The 24,199-nt window shown below is 37.7% G+C and overlaps 2 protein-coding genes across 6 annotated transcripts in view; both read left to right on the top strand.

Moving 5' to 3' along the window:
- Positions 1-15,960, top strand: part of siae (sialic acid acetylesterase) — a 114,394-nt gene extending 98,434 nt beyond the window's left edge. Inside the window, exons 1-10 of one of the 2 annotated variants that reach the window (XM_079621032.1) lie at positions 8,352-8,757; positions 10,298-10,459; positions 11,229-11,389; positions 11,473-11,611; positions 11,801-11,984; positions 12,579-12,721; positions 12,804-12,937; positions 13,884-14,038; positions 14,130-14,319; positions 15,210-15,960. In XM_079621032.1, the coding sequence (XP_079477158.1) occupies positions 8,697-8,757; positions 10,298-10,459; positions 11,229-11,389; positions 11,473-11,611; positions 11,801-11,984; positions 12,579-12,721; positions 12,804-12,937; positions 13,884-14,038; positions 14,130-14,319; positions 15,210-15,446 (1,566 nt within the window). In that variant the 5' untranslated portion in view covers positions 8,352-8,696 and the 3' untranslated portion in view covers positions 15,447-15,960. Of the gene's footprint in view, positions 1-8,351; positions 8,758-10,297; positions 10,460-11,228; positions 11,390-11,472; positions 11,612-11,800; positions 11,985-12,578; positions 12,722-12,803; positions 12,938-13,883; positions 14,039-14,129; positions 14,320-15,209 lie in introns of those variants that run through there. The other variant, XM_079621033.1, reaches the window with a different exon arrangement.
- clasrp (CLK4-associating serine/arginine rich protein) overlaps positions 1-24,199 on the top strand; it is a 163,796-nt gene that overhangs the window by 131,037 nt on the left and 8,560 nt on the right. For 2 of the 4 annotated variants that reach the window (XR_013798605.1, XM_079621029.1), the window contains exons 1-11: positions 18,157-18,311; positions 19,505-19,644; positions 19,765-19,862; positions 19,978-20,079; positions 21,674-21,753; positions 21,867-21,951; positions 22,040-22,179; positions 22,316-22,412; positions 23,534-23,612; positions 23,712-23,785; positions 24,133-24,174. Coding sequence is in view for 3 of the 4 variants with exons in the window: in XM_079621029.1 (XP_079477155.1) it covers positions 19,546-19,644; positions 19,765-19,862; positions 19,978-20,079; positions 21,674-21,753; positions 21,867-21,951; positions 22,040-22,179; positions 22,316-22,412; positions 23,534-23,612; positions 23,712-23,785; positions 24,133-24,174 (896 nt within the window). In the remaining variant the exon portion in view is untranslated. Of the gene's footprint in view, positions 1-18,014; positions 18,312-19,504; positions 19,645-19,764; positions 19,863-19,977; positions 20,080-21,673; positions 21,754-21,866; positions 21,952-22,039; positions 22,180-22,315; positions 22,413-23,533; positions 23,613-23,711; positions 23,786-24,132; positions 24,175-24,199 lie in introns of those variants that run through there. The other 2 variants (XM_079621028.1, XM_079621027.1) reach the window with 2 other exon arrangements.

Genomic DNA, 24,199 nt, shown 5'->3' with positions numbered 1-24,199 from the left:
ATGCCGATAGGGCGGCAGCTCAACGACGGCCTGAAAGAAATCCGAGAAGTGTCATATTACAGTTGAGACAGCTTTTGTTTCGACAATTGCTTTATACGTTCCTCCAAATTAGAAACACTATAAACTGCCTAGAAGAACCGTGCACAGATATCCCTACCAAACATCATGCTTGTATGTGTGCACCATTTCTGCTTTCTAATTAAAGAGGGCAAGTACAGTCAAATTAATTAGAAATTAATCTGCTCGGAAGTGCACTCTGCAACTGAAGCACATTGAGAATTTTAAAGATGTTCGGTACAAGATTAAAACATCAAGATATATAAATCTTTATAAAGCGAAACTTTGCCATATGCGAATTTCAGATACTGTCAGTTTTGAAATGCAAATGCAGATTGGCTGTGAATGTATAATCAGCTTGTTTATTCTGAATTGGTGCAATTGCCGAAAGATCCTAAACGGCCTTCTCAAAGCCGACATTCTGTGAATTTCAATATGAATCGTGGAATAATTAAATGCAAATACAGAGGACTGGTCCGTTTGTTTCACTGAGTATCATGCTTGAGCAAACTCTGTGTTGAACGGTGGCAGAACTTTGAACTTTTTGTGCTATTTCCAAGGACAGCCATATGCTCACACATGAATATTAATCTTTTCTCTGTGGGGTTTCATATTCTACTTCCCTGACATAGTTGTCACCGGCCATATTCATCCCCACCCCTGATATCCCCCTCTTAACTAAAGAAGGAAAAGCTTTCGGGAGGCCAGTGGGCATGGCTGATAGGGGCTTGAGGGTTTGTGCAGATGGCTGGACCATGACGGTCCACAGGCGAGGACTGAGACAGCCCTGTTCCACTTCTTGCCCTCAGATAATTCCAAGACATCTGACTTGGGAACGGATTTCACAGTTGAAGTGTAGATTGGCGTACCCTTCGTAGCAATTGCAATCTGCAGCATTCTTCACTGTATAGACAAGGCCATGATTTGCCTTAAAGGGATGCACCCCCCAGATAAAGGAAATTATTTACACTCTTAAAAATGCTGGGTTGTTTCAACCCAATTTTGGGTCAAATATGGACAAACCCAGCCGTTGGGTTAACTTTTTTAATTAGATTTTCAACCCAACTTTTGGGTTTGTCCATATTTGACCGAAAATTGGGAACAACCCAGCATTTTTTAGAGTGTACTTTGCTCACCCTAATGCTGTCCCAGATGTATATGACTTTATGTCTTCAAAAGAAAACAAACCCATGTTTTTTTTTTTAGAGTGTACATAATGCAAGTTTACGGAAACTTAAAGTTGACACTTCAAAAATCACAACCGGTAATTCATACGACCCCATACTCTAAAAAATGCTGGGTTGTTTTAACCCAAATATGTGTCAAATATGGACAAACCCAGCCATTTAAAAAATAATAATTAACCCAACGGTTGGGTTTGTCCATATTTGACCCACATTTGGGTTAAAACAACCTAGTATTTTTTAGAGTGATGAATCAATGTCTTCTGAAACAAATGATAGGTGTGTGTAAAAAATAATGATAATATTTTAAAGACCCCCTGTGGTGAAAATCAAGCTTTTAATGTTGCTTATATGTCTATGTGGTGTTTTTTAATACGCTTTAAGACAAACCATGTGCAAATTCATCAGTCAACACCATTGCTGAGTATTTTCTCCTTAAAACTGCAGTGAACCAAAGACAGTCTCAAAAACACGGTTTGAAATCACCCTACCGACACAGACATGTAATCAATCCCATCACTTGTTGCGTGAGTTTCACAGCGCTTATAACATGCTGATGTCTGTCAAGCGCGAATTCATAAACCGCATTTCACAGTTGGGCAGAAGCAATGGTTTACAGATTAAATTGTTAGAAGTTTTGCTTCCGAACACATTGATCCATCAACTTGGGGTGGTGTGGATTACTGTCGTGTTCACTTTGTGTGTGTCAACTTTGGAGGTCTTGTACACTTGCTTTGTATGGACTTCCAGAGATGGATTATTTTTCAAAAAATCTTGGTTTGTGTTCATCTAAAGAGAGAAAGTCATATACATACGGCTTTAGTGTGAGTAAACAATGTTTTTTTTTTTTTTTTTTGGGGGTGGAGTATACCTTTAACAATGCTTTTCCTCCACATGAATCATATCACTAGATATTTTCCTCTTAAAAAGGGAAACAGAGAATGGCATACAGTAGTGTATGTGCTATCAAAAAGTGGTTCAAATGAATACCTTTGACGTGGCTATTATCACCATGCCGTCCCATGGAGCATGCAATCAATTTTACCACTCACAGTTTTGCATTTGCAATGCATCATTAGAAGCACCCTGACTGCTTACATGACACGACACACTGAAACGCTGCAATATGAGCTGGATACTGGCCATTAGATTGGGATCATACAGCATGTTCCTGCTGCTGGGATTTATGATGGCCTTATTGCTGTTTGTGTCATTTTATTTGCCTACATGATAGAGCTGTCAGGCCCTGGTATGATGAAGAGCATGCAGTGGTCGGACATATCTGCTGGGATTTTCCACTGTCATGTTACAGAGCTCGTCTCTCTCAGAAATTGCTCACTGGTTTATTGCCTGCCTGTGAGATTAAATCTGGGGCAAAGACACACTCTTTTTGAACATTAGGCCGACAGTTTCCAAACACTAACATTGGCCTTTATTGCTACTGTCTGAGCTGCTTAAAACTTCAGTTTTATAAAAACGTATAGCCTACTTATGGGGTAAATAGTGGTCGTCTGAAAAACAAATCAGAAATAAATATTTACATATAGATAACAGTGAAATAGAGCATCAGTTTATGGGGGGAAAATACAATTCTCTTATCCAAAACCTGAAAGAAAATAGATGTTAGGAAAACAGGGCATCAGTGTAAACAACAATAACAGATGCTATATTAAGTCAAGAATAATAATGTAAAACCAGAGTAAAGTTTGCTGACAAACTTTAATGTTGGCCTGATAAAGCCAGGTCTGAAAGTTGAAAGTCTGAATGAACATGTTGCTAGTAATTATTAGCATATTGCTAACAACCTAGCATGTTTTAACACATTGCTAGCATGCTGTTAACATGATTAGTATGTTGCTAGCATGATTTAACATGTTAACATCTAATGATACAAATGTAAAATTAAACAAAAACTTTAAAGCGGTTCAAATATTGACATATCTTACTAAGATGTGAATATATATAGTTTATACTCTTTATAGACATGGACCATGGTGAACATATTTAGACAGTTTGTATCCCTGTTTTGTTTTCAGACAGTTTAATATAACTTTGAATAAACTCCAGTACAAGCGATACTGTCACTCATCAACGGCATCCGTCTCAGCATTTCTGGTGGACTTAGTGAACACTCATTTTCATCCTCTTATTCAGTGGACTTCAGTGGACTAAATATATAAATAGTGAATGCGGGTGATTTTGGATAAGGCCTCGACCCAATTGTGGACCCTTTGATTGTTCATGACACCAGTTTCATTTACACGATCGGTCAGATACTTTGTTGATATACAGATTTTATGCGCCAGAGAAACAAACACACCAGAAACAAGGAGCCATCTTTAGAATTTTGTGTTTGAACTTCTGGTTTTGGGAATTCCGTTTTTTTATTTGCATCGCTGTCTAACTCTAAACAATGCTGGGTTGTTTCAACCCAATTTTGGTTAAAATATGGACAAACCCAGCCGTTGGGTTGAATTTTTAAATTACATTTTTAAACCAACGTTTGGGTTTGTCCATATTTGACCCAAAATTGGTGTGTAGACCCAAAAAGAGTGTAGCTCTTCTGACGAAACACATTTCAGTTTGGGCACAAAAGCTCCTAACATCATGATATAGGAGCTTTATTATAATAATTTTTTACAGTGAACACCATTGAAAACACGGTAAGTGTATCCCTCACAGCCTAGCTTTCATGCCTGTCATGGCGGCGCTACTCTGAATAAGGTCTATTGACGACGGCTAGTATTCAAGTACACTGAAATCAAGTTATATCAACAATATCAAATTCAAGCTGATCTCTAGAAAATGGCTACAAAAATCGGTACATTTAAAAAAATTAAATAAAAAACATTTTATGTGACAATAAAATGAAATAAAACAAGAACTCGGTTAAGTCTCTTCAACTATGAAGGAGCAACCGCTATAGGCAACTAAATTGTTCTCTCAGTGCTCTCCCCAATGTGTTTTTTAAATGTTCTTCTCTCCTAAATCATGTTAATTATACCTACAAAGCCTTCAGCTCTCCAAATACCTGTCGGCATGATGAAACAGCTTAGCAATTCTCACAAATTTTTAAAGCAAATTCAGACTCCTTTAAACCAAGAAGTGCAGCTTCACAGGGAGAGTTAAATGAGTTCTCCTTCAAGTACAGGCACACATTTGGCCTCATTTAAGCCAGCAGTCTCTCCTCTCCTCATTAAGGGTTGCACTCAATTAAGTCTTGTGACGGCAAAATTACAGCAACAAAATCTAACCTACTCTCATCTGTCCAGAATGAAAGAGTATCTGGACAGGTGAGGAGAAGTAAAGGGAAGTGGATAATTTAATGTATTGCTGTAGAGTGGTTACTACATCTCTATTTGCAGGCACTAGTAGCTACTGTGTAGGATAATGTGTGTCTCATACACACTTTTCAGTGTCATTTGAGCTCCCCCTGCTGACCAGGAGTCTAACTGCAGCTAGTAGATCATCCATCGACATACGTCTGTCTCTGTACCCACATCCAGCCTGATTTTCACCGCTCCATAACTTACAAAAATGTGCAGTTTTAAAGTAGTCTACTCTTTAAACAATGCTTTATTCTATTAATGCCAGCCCTATATTTGATGTTTGAAAGCACTGAATCATTTAACATGAGCTGGGAACATTGCCATCCAATAGAAATGAGAATCTGTCCATCTAAATTGTGACAGGCAGGCATTGGGGATTTAGATTAATAATAAAAGGCAGCTGAGACTGTGAAATATTGTATTATTATTATTATTGAGTGCTCTGATCATGTTGATCAGATTTAAAGGGTTCATGACATGGATATTTTTTATTATTTAATTAAAATAAAACGTATTAATAGGTTAACTAATTAATTTTTTGTACAGACAAACAAACAATTATTTCCAACCCTAATTTTGTCCCTGAAATGATCAGTTTTTAAGGCGCTGCTCCTTTAAGGCTTGTCAGTAAACGGCCACTGTTATGATTGGCTAACGTCATTGCATATGAAACAGTATCAACGCCCACTGAGAAAGCGTTTTGAAAACATTTTCCATATAAAAATCATAATTTACAAAGCATTATGAATCATTTGCTTATGGTTTGTGATGCAGCTGCTGTCAGATCCAATACAGTTGCCGCTTCATCTTTCAACAAAAGTTTCTCTTCATAATACTGTGCCTCGTTTACAAAACTAAATGCTCAGAACAAACATGTAATCCTCCGACGTGATCCGGGACGCCATTAAAACAATATCCACTTGTTTCCGACGCTGGGATCCTTCTGAAGTCTGTAGAGAGACACAAACCAGCTGTTTAAACTGGACGCGTCAAAGCCAACCTTTTTACACTCTATCATTTATCCTGTTGTCGACAGACTCAAACGAGTCAGAAACTGAACACACATCTGTATACTGTATCAGTGTAGACAGCGTCAGTCATTATAATGGGTTTTATTTGCATTATTTCCTCACATCCAGAAGGAGAATGTCTGCCGTTAAGCGTCTGAACGCCAGTGGGCGGGGCCTATGGTGTGATGATGTATAATTATTCGCCGATGACTTGATCTGGAGGCGGTCATATGCAAATGTATTCGCCGTGTGACGTCACAGATCCTGCAATATCAAAACCAGCTGTTTTTGGAGCGTGAATAAATAAGTATTTTGTTTAAATGAGGAGGATGTTTTAAGCTATGAAATTGCAGGATGTTTTAATGGTACAAAGACCTCTTGTATGTCAAAAGATCAAGGCATATTTGATTTCTCATGTCATGACAACTTTAACATGAAAACAAAAACCTGTGATTTGTTTCAGGCTAAAAGTCACATTCGGTCATGAAGCCAAATTTGAACACATCTCTGGGCTGTTTTCTTAATAACTAAATATGAAATGCATCACAGCAGATGCAAAGTGCAAAGGCTGCGTTCAAAATGTATTTAATTAGCAATGCTTGTCCTCCGAGAAGACATGCAGTGAATCTCAGGTTAACATCTGCAATGGAGATAACAGTGACTAAGCGATGCATATAATTAAATTCCATCCAATTAATGAGATTTTTGGCTGTGAACGAACACGGTGTCATTGTCAGTCCAATTTCGTGCTGGAGTCTAAGGAGTTTGATAACGTTTTTTATTACAGATTATCTTTTGTTTGCAGATTCTGTTTTTATAGAATACATTTTTAATCTCTAATTTATAACTCTTCCTTTGCATCCATTGTAAACAGAGGAAGATAAAAGGTTAGCAAACATGAAATGAACTCAGTTTGCATAAGCAGCATTAAGTCTATATTACTGCCCGAGTCAAACGATTTCCAGTTTTCTGAAGAATGTTCCTAACAGGATCTTGATTTCAAACATGAAAATGTGCAGATCAGGGAGTTATTGTAAGGTATCACAACAAATAAATCATTTATTTAATATCTAAAAGAATATGCATTTTTTTAAATGCATTTATGTTTTGCATCAGGCAAATACTGTCTCTGGACCCGCAGTTTTATTAATGATGCTATCATGATGACAAAAGCTGTTGAATTTATGCTTGAAATTGGTCTGAAAATATATGACGCTGGTCAGTTATATGACTATTTGTCAGACTAATGTATATGTCTTCAGTCTCAAGATAGATGGAGCTGCTGTTCAAGAAACTGGCTTTTTTCCATGTGCATCTTAAAGCCATCTAACAGATCCGCACGCTGTGTTTAAACTCAGGCCTCATGCTCCCTCTCTGTCACGGCTTGATTTATAATGCCGGAGGACTCAATTAAACGCTAATGGCCATTACGATTGCTCACTTTGCATTTCAATTTTCTTCTCAAATCATTCTTTCTCCCACCATCAACTTGTTCACTTTCTATTATAGAGAAACTTACACTTTAATGGTAAAATGTTTGAGGAACTGTTCTGGCACCAAATGAAAAAAGATAAATATTTGACATGCGAGATGTAATTATATAACAAATAGTAGAGAATATATTAAAAACATGTTTGAAAAAAAGGGAGGACTTATGGTCCTTTTCTTTTTACAATTTACAAGAGCAAGTAAATGTTCCTCTCCCAAGCTAATGCTAGTGTGCAAAACATCTCCATTAACTGAAGTCCTAAGCACAGCATTTTCGTTTAATATAAAAGCAACTGCCTTTGCTATATGCGCTTCAACTTCCCCTAATGACCTAATTATTCAGTAATGATTCACTGACCATTTAAAACCCCTGTTTCTTCATCCCTTCCCGCTGGGTTTTAACTAGCTGATTGATCAACATATTTCTGCTCTCTCTCTCTCTCTCTCTCTCTCTCTCTGTCTGTCTGTCTGTCTGTCTGTCTCTCTCTCTCTCTCTCTCTCTCTCTCTCTCTCTCTATCTCTCTCTCTCTCTCTGTCTGTCTGTCTGTCTGTCTGTCTCTCTCTCTCTCTCTCTCTCTCTCTCTCTCTCTCTCTCTCTCTCTCTCTCTCTCTCTCTCTCTCTCTCTCTCTCTCTCTCTCTCTCTCTCTCTCTCTCTCTCTCTCTCTCTCTCTCTCTCTCTCTCTCTCTCTCTCTCTCTCTCTCTCTCTCTCTCATATATGTAAAGCTGTTATCTTGAATACCATCCCATCAGCTGTAATGATGTTGCAAAGTTAGGCAGTCAATTAGCCTCTGCAAGGATGCAATTAGACTGATGGGATGCCATGTTTACTGAAATGTAAGCAAAGATGATCAAGTGGGTCATCATTGGTGTCTGCATCTATTGACCGCGTGATTGGTGCTATTTGTATTTAGTGTCGACATGCAACACTGTTAATTGTAAATTTTTTAGAGGTAAAAAAAATCAATCTATTAGCTATATTTAGTAAAAAAAAAAAATAATAATAATAATGGCTTGCTCTTTTACCACCTGCATTATTATGGTGGTTGTCATAAAGCCTATGTAAAAATTACAAAACAGATTTTTAAATGTACTGGTTTAAATAAAAAATTAAATAAAAAAATAAAAAAATAAATAAAAATTTGTACAGGTTGATCTGTAAATATCACAGAATTATTCTGGCAACCACAGTTTCCAATTTTCCCCCTGTAAAACAGGACTTTTTTTTTACAGTGCAATCAGACATGAGTCCAATATAAATGCATACGATTTGTAAATATTCACATCACAACAAATCAATAACAATCTTTAACATGCTTGTTCACTTGCATTAATACCAAAACAATTAGACTATAGATGGACGGATACATAAAATAAATAAAAACCGCATGTCATTTAAGTTAAGCTATATAAAGGGGACATGGTCACTTAGAAAATCCAAATAGCCTTATTTGGATATGATATCTGAGGGCTGTTCCATAAGACAAGATAAGAATACAATAAGCCAGGCTCATAAACCAACTTAAAATAGTTCAAACTGGTTTGGCACCATAGTTCGTATGCTCAGCTTCTGCTTGGACTGCACTGCGGTGTTTACATGCACTTCCTCGTTTTGAATCACTTGGGAAGATGTTGATTTCGCTGATTTTCTCATTCGTTTTGAGCGCATTTTCCATTGTTTTCTCGACAGGTAAGTCACAATATACAGCTAATTACATATGTCTGATTGAATTGTTTCAGCATTTTATTGAACTCGATCGCAAACAGAAATGAGTTAGGCGTATCAATGCAGTCGGTGTTGTGAACGAGTCTGGATCTTTTCAGTGAACGAATGAATGAATGAATGACCACTAAACCGGGCGTTTTGTTCACGAATCTGTCGGAATCTGTTCCCTAAACCTATACTTGAGCTTCTTCTAAACATTTAGTGTAGGCTAAATGCTTATTAACACCGTAGCTATTCCAATAATTTGACTGAGGGGCGCAAATGAACTTACTTTAAAAACAAGAGAGCAGAAATACTAAAAATAAAGCATCCTGATTGTATTAGTTTTAGCAAAAACGCGTATTAAACAGCAGTGTGTGCTTACACAGGATTTATTTAGGACGTGTTTGTTTACAGCATGCATGTGACATGTCACGCGAGCGGGGATGTTGGAGGCTCACGTCATGACGCTAATACGTCATGTAATCCGTCACGTGTATTTTTTTATTATTATTATTTTTTGCCCAGCGTGGCTTAGTTTAGTCTTCCTCAGCATTAAATGTTAGATAGAATGATAAAGTCTAGTAATGCTGCCTTAAATATTCATAACACGGAGGTATACAAAACGCAAGAATTAGCCTATTTTGTAAAAAAAACTTTAAAAAAAAAACTAAAAACATCTAAAAATTATTGAAATGTAGCTTGTAAATTTAAATAACTTGCATCATCATTCATTCATTATAATTCACTACAGATTTGTTTTCTGCTAACTGGTCTAGATATAGATTAAATATATAGCCTATTCTTTACACTATAGATTTCAGCAATGTTTCAAGTTGACATGTCCCTTCCAACCTACCTAGCAACCCGTGTATCATCTAGATTTTTGAGTTTCCCATTTGTAAATACAAGTTTGCTCTGTCATTCATGTGCTCAAAACTCGTAACTACGATATTCCCAACTCCACTTGAAGGGCACATGCATGGCTACGTTAGAAAGGTTTCTGCCTTTATGGTCATGGCACAAGAATGCTATTAAAAACTTAATTCTGGAACAATTTTATTTAAAAAATAAATACAAGTAATGCAATACAGCAAATGACAACCAATCACGTCATGAGCAGTTTAGATTTATGTGACTTATTTACTTCGAAAATGTGTTTACATTTAATTTTCTTGCATTTCATAATGAAATTGGACAAGCTCTGCAGACTCATTTTCTGCCAATTATTTTTCATGAATGTTTATGTATGTAAAGGATTGTGGGTAACTGGGAGATGTGAATGATACACTTGATGCATATTTCAAAATATGCCGAAATAAGGATGCAAACCAAAGACCACCTTCCAATGATCCTTCAAACTGATACGGCCTTCGATGGCGTTTCATGACATGGTGCACACAAATTCTTTTAAATTACTGTAACTGTTCGAAGAACCGATTCATAGTTGGTCTTCCCCATCACTACAATGCAATCTTATCTTACCATTATTTAAAAGCTTATGTTAATTTCTTTGTATTCCCAGCGGAAGTGTTACGGTTCTCTTCTTATTATGGGGATCACATGGTTCTGCAGAAAGCCCCAGCCAAAGCAGTTGTGTGGGGATTTGGACAGACAGGAGCCAAGGTTGTGGTGTCATTGTCTGGACCACACAATGTGTCTACACACTCTGCTCCTGTTATCAATGGTAAGTATCATATGACTCTTGTCATTTCAAACCTGTATTTTCTTATGCGAAACACAAAAGGAGATCATTTAAAGGGGGGGGTAAAATACTTAGTTTCAGTCAATCTCATGTTAATCTTGAGTACCTATAGAGTAATAGTGCGTCCTTCATATCTCCAAAAAGTCTTTAGTTTCATCATATTTATAAAATAAAAATACAGCTTTCCGATTCTAACCGGAAAAAGCTGAGGTCCTTGATTCTGGGCGTGGGCGGAGCTATAGAGTCAAGCGGGAGCGCCCGGGAAGGTTTGCTTATTATCGATCGTGGTGCGGTAGGCCATATTACTATATATATAGTATTTGGTTTGCAAATCCAGCGACGACCTCGGCCTTGTTAATAAAACATTCGTCACTGAAATGACCAGAACACAAAACCGCACTTGCCACACTCCTTTGCTGTCCCGGAAATACAAACTGCATCCACTGTTCCAGTAACACTGGGTTCTTTGGGAAGCTGAACAAGGTAAACTTTCCCTCACATCCCAAAACACACTTTTTTGGAGACATTCTTGACATCAACCATTCCTATTTAGCGCTGCTGATGATGATTTCCGGTAGTAGCGCGTCGATGCATAGATATTATATAGAGATATATGATGTCTATGCGCCGATGAGCGCGGTCTTTCTCTCCTCTGGTCGACGTGTGCGTGAACGCACCCCCCCTTTAATGAAGAATTTGGCTGGAAGAATTCAGAACAATGACAGTGCATTCTGGCTTCAATGTCTCACAGGTATTTGGCGCACAACTCTCGATCCTGTGGAGGCCGGTGGTCCCTACATGTTGACTGCATCTCAGAATACAACTAACAGCTCGATCACTCTTAAAGATGTGCTCTTTGGAGACATCTGGTTATGTGGTGGTCAGAGTAACATGGCATTCACTGTTAGTCAAGTGAGTAAATTTCTCTTATCTCTTAAAGTTTACATCTTTCAGATGTGTTGGTAACCCAAAATATGTCTCTTGTTCTTTAAAAGTTGATTAATGCATCAGAGGAGCTGGCCATGGCGTCTAAGTTCCCTGACGTGAGGATCTTCCAGGCTGCCTTGGAGAAGAGCGAGGAGGAACTAATTGATCTCGCAGGAGTGGAAGTTCCTTGGTCCCGACCAACAGCAGGTATCGAATACGTTCTTACAAATCAGCTAACATGGGATATTTGTTGCATTCCTGTTTTATCTTAAGAATGATGTCCAGTCTAACCTGTGTTTTGTTTTCAAGATAAAAATGAAAACTTGTTAGAAAAAGGTATGCATAACACTGTACATTTCCCTGAAGAGAAATGTATTTTTGTGTTCCTCATTCAAGAATTACTTGGTGGAAAGGATTTCACTCATTTCTCTGCGGTTTGCTGGCTCTTTGGTCGCTATCTCTATGAGACACTGAAATATCCCGTCGGACTAGTAGAGACGTGTTGGGGAGGCACACCTGTGGAAGCCTGGTCAACACCAAGGTCGCTTCACAAGTGTGGATTGAAGAGCTCAATGACCAGGTATAATACTAAAACACCCTGTTTTTAAGTTTGGAGAATGAAATTATGAAAGGAAAACCTTCAAAAGTTTGGTATAAGTAGGATTTTTTTTTTTTTTTTTGCATTTTTGCATTCAAGGATGCATTCAATTTATCAAAAGTGAGAGTAAAGTTTTATAATGTTGATAATAATGTTACAAAATATTTATATTTTAAATAGAACTTTCTATTCTTCAAAGAAAAAAAAAAGGACATTACATAAAAAAAGAACCTTGCACACCATCATGACTGTGTGTCTAGGTCATATAAAAATATCATAATATTTTACCTGTGTATGACAAGGTGGGTTTAGTTCAGGTTTAAACTCCCCAAAAAACTTTAATAAGTACCATATCAAATGTTAAATTAACTTTTCTTGCTCATGAAACTTGGCAAAAAATTTTTAAAAACTACATTTTTAAAAGATTGTTATTTTCTTTATCATGAACACTCTTGTATAGTGTGTTATTGACTTATGTAAATGTTGTTGAATGAATAGTAAAATACAGTACAATATAGATGACTTGAATTGCTTTTCATTTAACATTCTCAACTTCTGTACCTGAATTCACTACAGTGTTCGTTATAGACCTCCTCCTGCGCAAAGTCAAAGTTACTATTTGATGAACATCTCTAGTACATGGAGGAGTTCAGTGCTGTGGAATGCCATGATCCATCCATTACTCAACATGACCATAACAGGAGCCATATGGTACCAAGGTAGTACTTCTCTGGTGAAGAATTATAGCCCTTTAAAACATGTGCAAAGACTTGCTATTTTTACCTTTGCTCTTTGTCTCAGGTGAGGCTAATACAGGATACAACAGGGATGTATACAACTGCACTTTCCCTGCCATGATTGACGACTGGAGGATGGCTTTCCATGAAGGCTCAGATGGCCAAACTGCACTAGACTTCCCATTTGGATTTGTACAGGTACTCTTAAATAGAGAGGCTGCCCACTGCAGAGCCAATGGGAGGAGCTTGACATCCAGCTCCCCCTCACTGGATGTAATGGGTGGAGCTAGAAAGTCCAACAACACACTAAACATATTTAATGCCTGCTTCAGATTACACAATTTTTTTGTCGGTTACGATAATCACTGTGTCAGATTACGCGATTTTGACTCCTAAAATCTTGTCGTGTCCTGGACAAGAAACATGTCAGGCTACACGTTGCTTTCTGACCAGTCATCGCGTGCCGTCTCAAACGCAGACATTCACTCGCACATATAGTATTTGTCATATACACACGCACTCACTCTCACACGTATACACACACACACACACACACACACACACACACAGACACACACTAGGGTGAGGGACAGTCCCGAAGTTTGAAGCTTTGTCCCGCAAGTCATAAGCAGTGTCCCGAATTTTAATTTTGTCTGCATAATTTTATTTCATCGTCCTTTTAAATTACAATTCTACAATAAAAATGTTAATAAGAAAACACTGAACATGCGCAGCCATTATTGGTTCTAGCCAGAGAGGGAAAACAAACACTGAGAAAAAAAAGAATAATCTGCAACAGAAAAATGGATCTATCCGGAGCTACCGAGAAGAAAAAGCGTCTTTGTTCGTATGATAAGGAATGGGAGAAAAAATATACATGGTTAAAACCAGTTACAGGTGACCATAAAAAGGAGATTGCTGTGTATGCCTGAAGTTTCACCATCACGCATGGAAAAGACACAAAAATAAAAATATTTTTATTTTTATAATAAAAAGGCATAACTCCACCCATTACATCTGGGTGTCATTTGGCTCTGCAGTGAGCACCACTTTCTTAAATAGTCAGTAATGGAAGGAAAATATCTTAAGAGCTATATGTCATCAATACTTATAAAATGAAATTAAATTGAACTTTCATTTCTAGCTAAGCACAGATCACGAAAACGATCCGCTTGATGGGTTCAGAGAAATACGCTGGCATCAGACAGCAGACTATGGCTTTGCCCCTAATGAGCGCATGAAGAACACCTTCATGGCTGTTGCTATCGATGTACCTGATATAAAGTCCCCCTGGGGAAGGTAAACTGGTAGTTAAACTGTTATTCCAATAGTTTAATGGAAGTGCTGGACTCTAACATGCTGATTTGTCTGTTTTTTGGGGGTTCAATAGTATCCACCCTGAGGATAAAGAGGACGTGGCGTACAGACTTGTGCTTGGGGCAAGAGCTGTCGCCTATGGGGAGAAGAACGTGTCTTTCCAAGGACCTTTCCCTACTCAGGCCATGCTCAACCAGTCTTTCATTAGCATCGTGTTTAATCAGGATATTAATGCCATTTTTTTTTATGATTACTTTTTTCAGGTAAGGTAACCTTCAAAAACATTCAAGTACATGTTCAATTAAAAAAAAAATGAATTCAAACAAGGGCTGATTTTAAAGGTTGGGTAGGCATAAGGCAATGTTTTTTATAAACACTTTTGTGTTTTGAAACTCTCTTCACATCCTGATAGCAATTAATAATAGAAGTGATCTAAATATTAAAACAAATACCGGTACATATATATTTTGTGGATGTCTCGAGGACAAAAAATTTTCATTCAATCTCTGTATTCGGTCCGAATGCAATTATAGGCTGTATAAGTTTTTGCATACCTCCGCGCACTTGCTCGCGCTATTACACATCGTGTCACAATTTATCGCAATACAAAAATGCAACAATATGTATAGTGGATATTTCACCCAAAATAAAAATTACTGTGTGAGAAAAAAATTCAAGTTTTAGTGTCAGTACTACATTAAACTACTATATATAATGTTGCATATAATGTATAATAATGCAATGGGGGAATATTTGTGGGTCCTGATAATGTCAAATGTTTAATGTTACCAGTAAAAAATCGCCTACATTATTTTAAATATATCTAGTCAGTGACAGTGCAAGCATATTCATCTAAAATAATTCAGTTTTTCAGCTTCAGAATCATGAATATTGTTATTCTGGTGTCTCTATTGTCCTGTGCTTTGGGTTTCCAGCACTAAGTCCAAACCTATTCATTTACACACACAATGTAATATCAAATTTTGTCTTATAGTATCGCAATAATATCGTATCGTGTGTTCAGTATCGTGATATGTATCGAATCGTGACATAGGGGTATTGTTACACCCCTATAGCCTACCCTTCCTTTAAGATGAGATTGCTACTGTTGAACGTACCTTGACTGTGTATCCTTCTTTTTTTTTTACCGTAGATCTGCTGCTCTAAGGACAACATATGTGGATCAGAAAAAAATTGGTTGCCTGTTCCCATAATAGAACACGGCTTAAATTATGTCATTGTATCTAAACCACCGTGTGCAGCTGCTTCGATTACTGCGGTGCGTTATCTCTGGACCGACTGGCCCTGTCAGTTTAAAGCCTGCCCCATCTACAACTCTAATGGACTCTTACCTGCACCACCATTCATCATGGCCATAACAAAACCGTGACCAGCATTATACTGAACCATCATGTTTTAAAAATGTCTCTTCGCGTCATGTAGCAGTGATTAAAAAATATATAAATGAGTAAAATGTATGAGAGAGAGAGAGATTTGAATGCACTTCTACAAATCTTTTTGAGTGACATAAGCTGGAAATGTCTGTAATTTGAACTTGACTGGAGAGACATTTTACACAACTTTCACTCAATTCAGTCAGTTTGCACTTCGGATGTGTCCTTTTTTGGAAGGCCACACTGTGATTTACGTGAGTTGTGATATACGTGACTGTGTTTGTGTGATAATATTAAAAACCACTATGTCTAATGTTTGTTTCATAAATTGTTTGAGGTTTATTTTTGTCCCCTAACAGTTAAAGTTTGTTCAGTGGAGAATTCATATTATGATATTTTTATATACATTGATTAATAAAACAAATCAATGTAAAGTGGAGCGTTATCCGGCACTAATCAGAAAGTATAATTTGCCTTTCACTGAGATGCAAAACAGAAAGAGGTCACACTTTATTTCAATGGTCCATTTATAACTATAAGTAACTTTGCAACTACATGTCAACTAACTCTCATTAGAGCATTAGACGACTGTAGTAGACGGGTTAGGGTTAAGTGTTAGGATTTGGGTTAGTAGAATAAGTTGACATGTAGTTGCAAAGTTACCAATAGTCAGTAGAATGTCTGTTGAGGGACCATTAAAATAAAGTTTTTGCAGATATTAAGCAGAGCGTCTACTAAACCTTAAATGTAGTTGCAAAGTGACTTATATTTAGTTAGATACACAGACAAACATGAATTTAAGACGAGGGATTCTGGTTGATTTGTGACTTGAGAGGTTAAAACAGAGGCACTTTCTTCTTCACTGTGACGAGTGTCTCGAATTGATCGAATATTAATATATGTCCCTGTAAACCTCAAAACTTCACAGCATTTATTCTCATTGTTCCGATTAATGAATGTCCCGAACAAATGTTTATTTGTTTTTAAATATGTGGACTCCATAGTCTATTCACAAGGCCTTAACAAAGCTCTTGGACAATTTTTTTTTAGTGGAAACATGTTCAAAGTACGATTTAGAATATAAATGCAAGTATTTGTATTCATAAATTCCTATAGAATTAGTAGCAGAGCAGAGGAAAACAATATTAGTTTGTTAAGGTTAAAGGTGTATTTAGTCATTAACCTTATTAAAAAGGTTTTCATCTCACATTAAATAAATTGCCTCTGTCATATCAGTAGCCTAATAAAACTGTTTTGTTTTACAAGGAGTAGATAGCCGACATGTTGAGATCATCAACAACCAGCTGTATATACCTGTGTCTATCCTTTGCATAATTAACTGTGTGGTTCAGTAATGGAAAGCAGTGGCAAGTGAAACTTATAGTGTTTATGTGAAGTCCAAGACAAATCTCATATCAGACAGCACAACATATATAGTTCTTGAGTGCATCTTTAATACATTTTGCTGTAACTTTCCAGCCATTGTGCCATATTTTATGAGGTAGCATAGCTATAGTTCAAATATCTTCTTCTGACTCTAATAGGCACGATATACATTTACAAAAACACTAACAAAAAAAATTCACTTTACAACCAAAAGTCTATGATACCCATAACCAACAGTAGACAGATCACTGTCCACTTTGCTTTCTAAACTCAATAAATGGGCCTATACATTATTTGTAGTAGATGCATGCATCCTATAGCCTACCAATTTATGACATCCTTATGTTATTTGACTTTTCAAATATCTCTAAACATCCTAAAACGTCTTAAGTGTATATCAAATTTAAGTAAAATTCAAACATGTTCTTAACCCTTTAGAACCTGAAGCTAAAATAAGTGTTTTTCACATATTTTGATTTTTTGACTGTAAAATTCTTAAACAATGTGCTATCTTCATGTGCAAGGTGTCATCTTTTTCAGAAAAAGATTAGCTTTCAACAAATTACAGTTATTGACCATTATTGTGTGTGGTGAATTTGTAAATAGAATTTAAATAGACAAAAATAAAAAAAACGAGAATAATTTTTTTGATTTTTATTTAGAAAAAAACAGAAAAATCACGAACGAAAGAAACTAACACTTTAAAGTTGAAGAATGAAGTATAATACAACTATACACGTCTTTTTTGTGACATTGGGTTGCACAATTTTCATTTAGGACACTTTTTTTCATACACGCACACATACAAATGCGTCCATTCATATTAGGCACGCACACATACACATACATACACCTCATGTAAAGATACGTGAAAAAGTAACGGCCATCCGCCTCCCAAGTTTCATTAAAAATCATCCCAATCACCTCTTCTGCTGTCTACCACTTCTTTCACCATGTATTTGTTCGTGTCTTTTATTATTTTATGCAATCCAAAACACTCTAACCTGCCGCGCTTTGTATCTCTCGGTTCAAATCCTTCCTTCCCGCTCTGCCAGAAAGCCGGCTGTCATTTGTTGACGGAAAAGCATGACGTTACCGTAATAAGCCGTATATTGCCGAAAAGCGCATGTTGTTTACTGTCAGGGGCAATTTGAATGGTTTTGATAGCGCAAACGGTTGAAGAGTTACGGTACAATGAATACAGCTTGCTGATCTGTGTCGGCGACGACACGTTCGGTTCTAAAGGGTTAATGAGCCAGAGTGCACCGCCTTTTAGAGATTCTAGATTCTCAAATACAACGAAGTGCACTAGCGCCTCTAGATGTTTTCTCAGCTCATTGGTCTGAGCTGCTCATGCGCAGGGAGGCGTGCACGCGCGTGTATGTAAACTAGCGGCCTGTTTCAGTTGGTGACCGACGTATGTGCGTTTCTGTCACGATCAGAAATCAGATTATATATACTGTAAACATAAACAGGTAATTAATTTTATCATATAAATCGCAAAAGGAATTTGGTGACTATCACACAAGCTTCATCGTCGGTTGTTAGCTAACGCTAGATGTGAAATATAGCAGCTAGCACGTTAGCTTTAGCGGGTAACAGTTACGTCCGCCAGCTTTTTGCAACATTATACACAATCGCACGTGAGCTGCGAATATTAATTTTGCACGGGAGTTACGCGAGCTGAATAATCCACAGTCATTGATGTGTGCTCATGAATACAGTATTAATCACTGACAGTATTGGCATGTTACGTTATGTGTTGTTAGCCTGGCTTCAGCCACTTGGGTATCAACACTTAATTTAGTTACCGAGTAACGTTTGTTAAAATTTGTTATCATGCTATTTTAATGTGAAGACCAAGCGTTTCAAACATTGTTATATAGGTTTGATGTTATTAGTGTAGCGAACGCTACTATTTTTACTCAAAAGATGGCCGTGTCAAACTTTATTGATCAGGTGTGTTAATCTGTAACCTAACACCCTTGCCTTTCAGTGGTTAGACACTTTTTCGGTGTTCACTAATGACGGTTAACTAGTTTCCTTAATATTTTTGTGACATTTGTATTGTTGATTGACACACAAGTGTTGTACAGTTAATGCAGTTCATAACTTGCAGTGGTGTAATCCATACAATATAGGCTAATACCAAATTTACTCTGCAAAGAAGCGCTTCTGATGTGGCAATTATGTGTCTTCTTCACACAGATTGTTTAATGCTACTCAGAAGTGGCATTAATGCATTTACACACACATTTTAACTGCATATTGTTATACTAGGTGCTGAGATGGGTTAGAGCAGGGATATATTAGTCTGGGTTAGTTAACCCAGATTAGTTAAGGCTGCTCTGCACCTACTCAAAATTCTGTGTGAAGATGCAATGCAGCATTTAAGCCAGACCCACCTAAGCCCATTGTTTAACAATATGCAGTTAAAATTGCTGTGTAAATGCTTTTATGCCACCTCTGAGCAGAATTAAACAGCATGTGTAAAGACACCTAATTGCCACTTCAGAAAAGCTTTGTAAAGCGGTGTAACTTCACCATGTTTTCCCATGTTGAAAAATACTTTTCTCCAAGTGTAAAGATTCAGAAAGGCACTGTATGTGGCAACTATTGTGTTTGTTGGATAGGTCGGTTGATTTGAATCATCTGTGTCCCCTAATAGCAGCCCTGCCCCGACGCGGCCCAACCCCAAGCGGAGCCGTCATGTGGCAGGAGGCCCGCAAACATGAGCGGAAACTGCGCGGGATGATGGTGGACTACAAACGGCGTGGGGAGAGACGCAGAGAGTACTATGAGAAAATCGTAAGTCAAAAGTCTGTGACCTTGACACCACTTTCATGCTTTGTTTTCTGAGCACAGCTTAATCCTGGTACTTGACAGAGGCGTTTGAATAAAGAAACACATTTCTCTTGTTCTGTGTAGAAAAAGGATCCAGCCCAGTTCCTGCAGGTTCATGGTCGAGCGTACAAAATCCACCTGGATTCAGCTGTAGCCCTGGCAGCTGAGAGTCCCATCAACATGTATGGCACTAGCATACAGATCAGTCGGCATTAATGTTCATAGTTCTCACACCAACATAAAATCAAAAAGGATTTTCTTGGAAAACTGTCACAACTTCATCTTATGTTCTAACAGGATGCCTTGGCAAGGAGATACCAACAACATGATTGATAGATTTGATGTCAGGGCACACCTGGACTACATCCCCACCTATACGCCACCTCTCCTGAACACTACGTGAGTAGTCTGATCTTAATGCATCTCATGTTGGAAAATAAAATAAATTATCTTGAGTATTCAAAGAACTATACAATATATAGCATACAAAATAGAGGATACAAATACCTGGGCATTGGGCACAGTGTATTATTATTGATTTTTCTATTAACTCTAATACTTTTCATTTAGGGGTCACGCTTGTGATCCTCGGCAGTTAAAACAGACCAAAGACGATAGGGATTCTGTTTCAGTATTTATTCCTTCATATTTAGGATTTGCAAGTGATTTCATGGTACTAGACAGTATTCACCTCTAAATCAATTTCTATATAAAATGTGATTTATTTTTTTTCATATTATTTTAATTCATAATATGACTATTCATTATTTTAATAATTATTGTTGCTTATAAGATTATTTACAGACATAACTCAGTTTTTGTTTTGCATTTGGATATATATTTAGACATTGTCAAGTACTGCTTTGTTTTGTAGACACTAGGGGTGTAACGGTACGCAAAAATCACGGTTCGGTACGTACCTCGGTTTTAAAGTCACGGTTCGGTTCATTTTCGGTACAGTAAGGGAAAGAAATGCAAAACATTAAACTGCTGGTTGTTTACTATAAACTTTTTTAAACAATTTGTTTACACTTTTTTTAAACACACTTTTTAATAAAATATAATTAATAAAGAATAAATAAAATAAAAAAAGAATAAGAAATAAAATACTGCTGCAAAGTTCTCCACTAAATAAAATAGTCTTAAACCAATATTGGCCATGACGCTAGCTAGCGAGAGGCTGGGCTAAAGCGAGCGTGCCGTGTATGTGGTGATCGGGCCAAATTTTAGGCAGTAGATTTTAGACAGCAGTAACCGAACCCGACCCAATCCCGACAGGCATAAAGATATTTATGTCCGAGCCCGACCCGAGAGTTAAAATCCCACTTTTTTTCTCATACTAATGACACATGTACGTTTGTTTGTGTGGAAAGCCCGCTTTTATTAAGCAACTGAAAGGCATTTGGAAATGTCCACAGATGAGCACATCAGCGCGCATGGAGCAACAAGCGCTCTTAACACAGGCGCGCATGCACGCGTTTCGTTGTCACAGCAACATAAACAAATTTCCGCACACAGGAAGACAGATGTTATGGTAATATTTTACATGTATTTGAATCACAAAAACGATTAATCAGATTTAATCAGTGCAACGCGGAGACTTCCGACACTTAATAAGTTCGTGTGGAAACTCGGAATTGACGCATGTTCCGCTCACAAAACTAGCCTAATTTACGTGAATGATTGCATTCGGTGCACATGTGAACCGTACCGAAACGGTCCGGTACGAATACATGTACCGTTACACCCCTAGTAGACACACAAAAAATTGCTCTCATTTTTATATTTCCCATTAATTTTTGGCCCATGAAGATCACAAGTGGGACTTTAAGATCATTTAAACTTTTCTAATCATGTTCACATTTTTGTTTTTCAATTGAAAATGTAACATTTCTGGTCTAAACTGACCGTAGACCACCAGATAGTTAAAGATGTTTTGATTACAGATTCTACTTGGTGTCATTGTTGATAGATCTCATTGTTTTTTTCACAGCACCCCAGAGCAGGAATCGGAAGAGAGGAAGTGCAATTATGAACGCTATAGAGGTCTGGTGCAGAATGACTTTGCGACCAGTGAGTCCCCTTTAATTTCAACATGCTTCAATCAAATCTTGACCCGTGTAATGTGACTAGATGCCATTGATAAACTTGGAAGAACCCACAAAAATGTTCTTGTCATTTTGTAGTCTCTGAGGAGCAGTGTTTGTACCAGATCTATGTGGATGAACTCTACGGTGGCCTACAGAAACCAAATGAGGATGAAAAGAAAAAGTATGATCTTATGAATCAGCAGTTACCAAATGTATGCCTGAAAATACATCCAGTTAGAATGATCACATCTTATGTTTTTCTCTGTTAGACTTTCTGAGAAGAAAGCTCAGATCGGTTACACGTATGAGGACAGCACAGTGACTGAACCAGATGAAGAGACAGAGAAGGGGAACGAGGAGGACTCGGAAAACAGCGATTCTGAGGAAGACGAGGTCATCCCTGACATTGGTGTGTCCTTCATATACAATAAACACTTCCTGTTGGGACATTTTATAATATACTTGTACTCTAGATAATGTCGGTGATTTACTTGCATAGAATATAGAAGGTAACCAATGTGTGTGAATGCTTTCTCATGTTGTAGATGTTGAGGTGGATGTAGATGAACTGAACCCAGAGCAGGTGACGGAGATTAACAAGATGGGCACCACTTACGGCATGGCAGAGGGGGACTTTGTCTGGTTCGTTCACACATTCTTCAGCTAAACCATTGTAATGCAAATCAGAGGAAATTGGTTGTTATATTGATTGACTCTTAGTCAATTAGGTGCTTTCATGCTTGCACTTTTGGTGTGCACCTGGGTCCGATTGACCTCAGTTCAGTTTACCCACAAACCCTACCTGAATCCGCATAAAAAGGGTGGTCTGGGGTACCGTTCGCTGCTGATATGAACTCAAGTATACTAAATCGCGGAGGTGAACCACTGTTGATGACGTAGGGGTAAACGCTGCTTCTTTAGGTGTGTTCACACTTGGCATGTTTGGTTTGATTTAAAACGAACCCTGGTACGATTGCAAGTGTGAACGCTGCCATTTGAACCCAAACAAGCGGACCGAGACGCTGAAAAGATTGGTCTTGGTTCGCTTTCAAACGAACTCTGGTGCAGTTCGAATGAAATATGAATGCAACATTAAGTTGACGTAGTTGAAATATCGATGTACACGAATCAAAAGCGGGACATTATGTCACAAGATGCGACCCTAAAAAGGACAGACTGCTCAAGCATACCTGTTTTTTCTTGTGACAGTCGTGATGTTGCCCATCACAGTTCAGTACAGGCGTCTGAACCGCGTCTCCTCGCAGCAGATCCTTATTTGTGTGTGTGACAGAGGGATTCCTGATGCAGTTTTGACTCCTTTACACATTTTAAAAGCTCTTCACGAGTTCTCAGCTGGTCAAAATACCATCATATGTAGGCTACGCACATACGTCGAGCGCATTTAGCCAAGAAAACAGCATTTTGGATGTTAAGGTAAGCTCCGTCACGAATAATAAAAGCCAAAAAAACGATCAGGTTGTGTACGTATCCCTATGCCTTTTGGTGAACGCTAAGCTGACCAGGACTGAATGTTTTGGGGTTTTTTTTGGTCCGGACCAAATGATGCAAGTGTACCGCAGCTCAGACCCAAATAATATAATGTGAACACAGTCCAGTGGGGGGAGGGGGGAGCAATCGAACTCGAGGTCGAACCAGGCAATCGAACCAAGTGTGAAAGCACCCTTAATGAATACTGTATTTTTCTTGTAATTCCTCTAAAAAAATGTGAAGTCTAGTTATAATCTGATGTGTTTTTGTGGCAGGATGTTGAGGAAAGACAAGGAGGAAGTGGAGGCCATTAAGCATGCTAAAGCACTGGAAGCTGAGAAGGCCATGTACTCTGTATGGGCAGAAGCTTTTCAACTGTTCTTCTCTCCCATTAAGTTGTTTGCGTTTGATATTCGTATTGGTAATACTGTATTGTTGCTTTGCTTTCATCAGGGCCGGCGGTCTCGCAGACAGCGAAGAGAGTTTAGAGAGAAGTATATGAAAGGCCGGCAGATCAGCCCACCAAGGTAACCGCACAACAACTGTGAGCTACACGTTTTTAGATGGGTGACAAAGTTGTAATGTTTTTACTCCTAAATATAAATAATAATCCCAGACTTCTTAGTAGTGTCTTGTATTGTTATTTGTATTCAGTGTCTTTTTCTGGTTCCATAACCACCACCCAATTAACTAACATTTTTAAATATTCATATATATATAAATCTAATAATTTAGAAGTATATATATTTACACTTATTTGACTCTGAAATTTTTCCTAAAAAGACACAAAAAAAAGTTGTGTGCACCACCTACACATTGCTGATGTTTTGATTGAAAATGTATTAACTGAAATGAATGTGAATTTCAAACACAGCTATGCCAGAAGAGACAGTCCTACATACGACCCCTACAAACGGTAAGTGATTTTGATGGATGGATAT

The sequence above is a fragment of the Phoxinus phoxinus genome, assembly GCF_949152265.1.
Source record: "Phoxinus phoxinus genome assembly, chromosome: 8".
NCBI lineage: Eukaryota > Metazoa > Chordata > Actinopteri > Cypriniformes > Leuciscidae > Phoxinus > Phoxinus phoxinus.
This window is presented reverse-complemented; position numbering and strand designations above follow the sequence as displayed.